At 33.6% G+C, this 4,878-nt stretch overlaps 1 protein-coding gene across 6 annotated transcripts; it reads left to right on the top strand.

Moving 5' to 3' along the window:
- The first annotated feature begins 6 nt into the window (after positions 1-6).
- Positions 7-3,792, top strand: LOC124891892. Of its 6 annotated transcripts, none has more exons than XR_007049934.1 (4): positions 7-1,276; positions 1,804-2,118; positions 2,206-2,305; positions 3,436-3,792. XR_007049934.1 is itself a non-coding variant. In XM_047403456.1 (3 exons), the coding sequence occupies exons 1-3, from the start codon at positions 1,263-1,265 to the stop codon at positions 3,142-3,144; spliced, it is 762 nt and encodes a 253-aa protein (XP_047259412.1). In that variant the 5' UTR covers positions 7-1,262; the 3' UTR covers positions 3,145-3,277. The 6 variants fall into 6 exon arrangements, 3 of the variants coding, with proteins under 3 accessions (XP_047259412.1, XP_047259411.1, XP_047259410.1); XR_007049936.1 differs by lacking the exon at positions 3,436-3,792 and adding an exon at positions 2,395-2,610; XR_007049937.1 differs by lacking the exon at positions 2,206-2,305.
- The last annotated feature ends 1,086 nt before the right edge of the window (positions 3,793-4,878 follow it).

The raw sequence follows: 4,878 nt of genomic DNA, 5'->3' as shown, positions 1-4,878 counted from the left end.
TTTCCATGTTCTCAACAAAATTGCATGAGTGGTAATAACATTAGATGTCCATGTAAAAAATATCGCAACATTAAATACAAGGATGTTGAAACTGTTAGATATCACCTTCTTCATGATGGATTTGTTAAGGACTATTTTTTTTGGAAACATCAAGGTGAAATAGATGTGATCGGTGAGATTTCTTTTGGTAATGATTTGATCAATGGTGCTCAACTTGAATTGGGATATGATAATTCATATCGACAAATGATTTTGGATACTGCTGGTCCCAACTTTAACTATGGTTCGAGTTGGCAACCTTACAACAATATTGAATCCGGGCTATCTCATCCGTATGAACCTTCAATTGAGGAAGAACATGAAATTTTGATGGAGGAGAAGCCTAATTTAGAGTACCAAAAATTTTATGACTTGTTGTACTCTGCTGATGCAAAATTATATCCTGGTTCTTCCCTCTCTCAACTTGCAGTAATCTCTTGAATGTTAAATATTAAGATGGAAAATACTATGTCACAGAGGGGTTTTAACCAAATGATGCAATTGTTTAAAGAGGCTTTACCGAAAGATAACCTACTAGTTGATATTTATTATTAGACTAAGAAGCTAGTACGTAGCTTAGGTTTGCTGGTGGAAAAGATTGACTGTTATTGGGAAGACCATGAACATCCTACCTCTTGTAAATTTTGTGGCAAAGAGAGGTATAAGCATCGAGTTGGCTCTCGTTAGAGGAAATCGGTCCCTTACAAAAGGATGTATTATTTTTCTTTGATTTCTATATTGAAGAGATTATATGCATCACATACTAAAGCAACTGACATGACATGGCATCCTGAACATATAAAAGAGGATGGAGTAATACGTCATCCATCAGACTCTGAAGCTTTGAAGAACTTCAATGAAAGTCATCTTTTTTTTGCCGATGAACCAAGAAATGTTAGGTTGGGGTTATGTATTGATGGTTTCCAACCATTCAGTCAGTCTGGGAGAAAATATTCTTCATGGCCAGTAATTGTCACTCCATATAATTTACCTCCAGGGATGTGCATGAAAGAGGCTTATATGTTCTTAACTGTCATTGTTCCTAGGCCAAAAAATCCCAAACATAAAATTGATGTTTATCTGCAGCCTCTAATAAAGGAATTGACCTTGTTGTGCGAGACAGGTGAAGAAGCATTTGATATCTCCATAAAACAAAATTTTCAATTGAGGGAAGCTTTGATGTGGACAATCAGTGACTTTCCAACATATTCTATGTTATCAGGATGGAGTACTGTAGGTAAGTTTACTTGTTCTTATTGTATGGAGGAAACACAATCCTTTATATTACAACATGGTCGGAAAACATCATGGTTTGAGTGTCACAGAATGTTCCTTGACCAAATAATCTATTTAGGAGAGATCATAAAATTTTCTTAAACGTCGAACTGTCAAAAAATCACCACCACCCTACAGAATCGAAGAAGAGATATTGAATCAAATTTATGATTTAGGGATAGTAAAAGTAACAGAGTTAGATGCAGAAGAATTTAATCAACGAATATGTAGTTCTTGTGGATGAAAAAAGTGAAACATCTTTTGGGATTTACGTTATTGGAGTCTAACATGATTCGAAATAACCTTGATGTCATGAATATTGAGAACAACTTCCTGTGCACCTTTCATATGAAACAAAGATTGCTGGACCTGTACAATATCGATGGATGTATCCTTTTGAATGGTAATACAAAAATTCAAGTTGAACTTGTGACAATTATGCTCTTATTAAATTTTCAAATATGATGGTTTATCCATTTTTTTATTTAGGTATCTTGGAACTCTTAAAAGAATAATTGGGAATAAAGCTAGTATTGAGGGTTCTATATGTGAAGCTTACTTGATGACAGAGTCAACACTATTGTTTTCACATTATTTTGAACTACATGTCATGACACGCAATCATAATGTGGATCAAAATGATAATGGTGGTATTGTGAAAGATGTTGAAGAAAATTTATCAATATTCACCCATCCCGATCGATTATAGGGAGAATAAAAAAAGAGGAATCTAACTCTTGAAGAAATCAAGGCTGCCCAAACTTACATTTTGCTAAATTGTGAAGAGGTTGAGCCATTTGTGAGGTAAAAAAAGTTAGTTGTATCAACTTAATTTTATAAGCATATTCATCTATCATGACTTGAAATTGGAATTTTTTTCTTTAAATGAAGTATGATTGTGCAACGTTTGCAAGAAGAATTTCCAAATGTCTCTCAAGATCAAATAAATGAGAGCCCTGAAGCAAATTTCTCTATATGGTTCAAGGAATATGTAAGGCTTCAAAAATTAATATCTTTTATACAATTATGCACTTAAATTGACTTATAAAATTGAACTAAATTTTAGAATCTTCTAAATAGGTTCGACTTAATCATATTGAAAATGAATTCCTACGTAGTCTTGCTCGTGGACCATTGATAGGCGCTACATCTCATTCAGTGTATTTTGTTAATGGATACAAGTTTCATACAGATTTTCATGGTAGCGCAAGATTAATAATGAACAGTGGAGTTTGTATTTCAGATCCAAATTTTGGGGATTTCTATGGACGGATAAAAGAGATTATAGAAGTGGAATACCGTGAAGCACCTTTAAAGCAAATTGTACTATTCAAATGTGAATGGTTTGACCCAAATATGGATGTTGGTGTTAAAAAGCATAATCAATATAAATTGGTTGATATTAACCATCACCGTCGGTATAAAAACTATGAACCTTTTATTCTGGCAATACAAGCAACTCAAGTGTGTTATGTGTCTTATCCTAGCAAGAAAAAGAACAAGGATGATTGGGCAGTTGTATTGAAGATCAAACCTCTAAATGTTGTTGAATTACCTGATGAGAAAATTGAGACAGCTGTAGAACTGAATATTCCATTTCAAGCTAAAGAAGTTCAAGTCTATGAGATAGACATGAATGTTGCCACGGATGAAAGTATACACTTACATGATCCAAATGGTGGCTTAATTAAAATGAATGAACTCATTGATGATGGTTTATTGCAAGAGCATCATGAGATCCAAGAGGATGCTACAAAAGAAGAGTATGAAACTAAGGAAACTGAGGATAATGATGACGAAGATTTTGAAGAAGATACAGATAGTGATTAGTGCTTGATAAAAAACATGCTATTGTATCTTAATTTTATTTTGTGAGCAGTCATTTTGTCGAACTAGTATCATTTTCTTTGTCTCTACACATTGTTTACTCAAAACTTGTTGCTTCAACTGGTTTTTTGCTCTACTTCACAATTTTTGACTCTTTTATTTCTTATCCATGTTTTTAGGCTACAACCATGATTTTACATTTTCTGATACCTTATCAACATATTGTTGTTTGGTTCTCTTGGTATTATTCATTTTGCATATTATTTCCACTTAACTAATATAGTTTTTTTATAGATATGGCTAGAGGTAGAGGTCGAGGTTGCGGAAGCACAGGGCGTAGAGGCAAGTTGCAGTTACTGCAAATATACCTACTATGCCCACTCCTACTATTGTTAGTCCTCAAGCTGATGGCATAGGTGGTCAAAATGATACAAATCAAGTTTAGCCATTGATTCCTTAAATTACATCAATGGTTCAAATTTTTGGTGATGGTAGCAACCATACAACACCTAAATCATCTCCCACTGCTCCAAATCAGATCAACACAATAGCTAAATGTAACACCCCGTATTCATGTACGTGTATTGGCATATTCAAGTATGTGTATTGGTCTTATTTATATGGAATAATTTTTTTTTATTATTTTATTTATACCGAAATTTGGCCGTCGATGGTTCCATGCGAAGGTTATTGAATAAGCTTTCCAACGAAATAAAGATTTCCAAAAACGAATAGGTTTCGAATATAATCGAGCACGTTCAAAACTATAAAACGGTGGCCGGGATATTTGGGAATAGTAAATGTGCAGGAAAATTTCCTGCACACAAACTACTTATTTTTGGGTCAACTTCAAACGATCATAACTCCCTTAATATAATGAACTGGGAGAGTTGCAACCTATGAAAAGAAATATCTTTGCGTCTTCTTTCCAATGCAATTGGTTTCATCCAAATCCAACGTCTGAGTAAGGAGTTATATTCATTTTACTTCAGCCTATCAAAATAGATTTTTAGGGTTAACTTCAAACGACCATAACTCCTTGTACAGGATGAACTGGGTGGCCTACTTTATATGAAATGAAAGCCCTTTGAAGTATCCTTCCAACGATACCAATTTCACCCAAATCCGATATCGGAGCAAAGAGTTAAGGTCAATCTACTTTAGCTCAAAAAAGTCTACCAAAGGACAGATTTGACATTATTTAAATTTTAAAGGCATTTTGGTCATTTCATATTATATTATGGATGGGAATATGTGTATATATACATGTATATGAGTTCAAAAACTCATTTTCATCATCAATCATTGAGAAAGAACAAACCCTAGCCAAATTTGACCTTTAAATTACTTTTGATTCAACCGTAGAAATTCCAAAGTAATCCGATAACTGCGTTTGTCATCTTGAGAGCTTCGAATGGCACCTATTATTTGTGCAAACAGGATTGCATAATCAAGAGGTGAATTCCAAGGTATGATATTGTTTGCCTTTGTTATTTTCCATATGTATATGTGTGATAGAGGATTATATGTATTGATTGTTATTAAAAAGTGATGAAAATAGGGTTATGGACTATTTTGCATGGTTTGGTTGTATTGAATTGTGGAAGGTGGATATGGTAATTGAGTTATGGAAGGTGGATATGGTGATATACTATTGAATTGATGATTATTTATGTCTATGGCTCAATTTGGTTTAATGGATTGGTTGGAAGGATAAATGAATCCAAACTTGATATT

This window comes from Capsicum annuum, unplaced genomic scaffold (assembly GCF_002878395.1).
Source record: "Capsicum annuum cultivar UCD-10X-F1 unplaced genomic scaffold, UCD10Xv1.1 ctg42153, whole genome shotgun sequence".
NCBI lineage: Eukaryota > Viridiplantae > Streptophyta > Magnoliopsida > Solanales > Solanaceae > Capsicum > Capsicum annuum.
The sequence above is the reverse complement of the archived record's forward strand: the minus strand, read 5'-3'. Positions and strand labels throughout refer to the sequence as shown.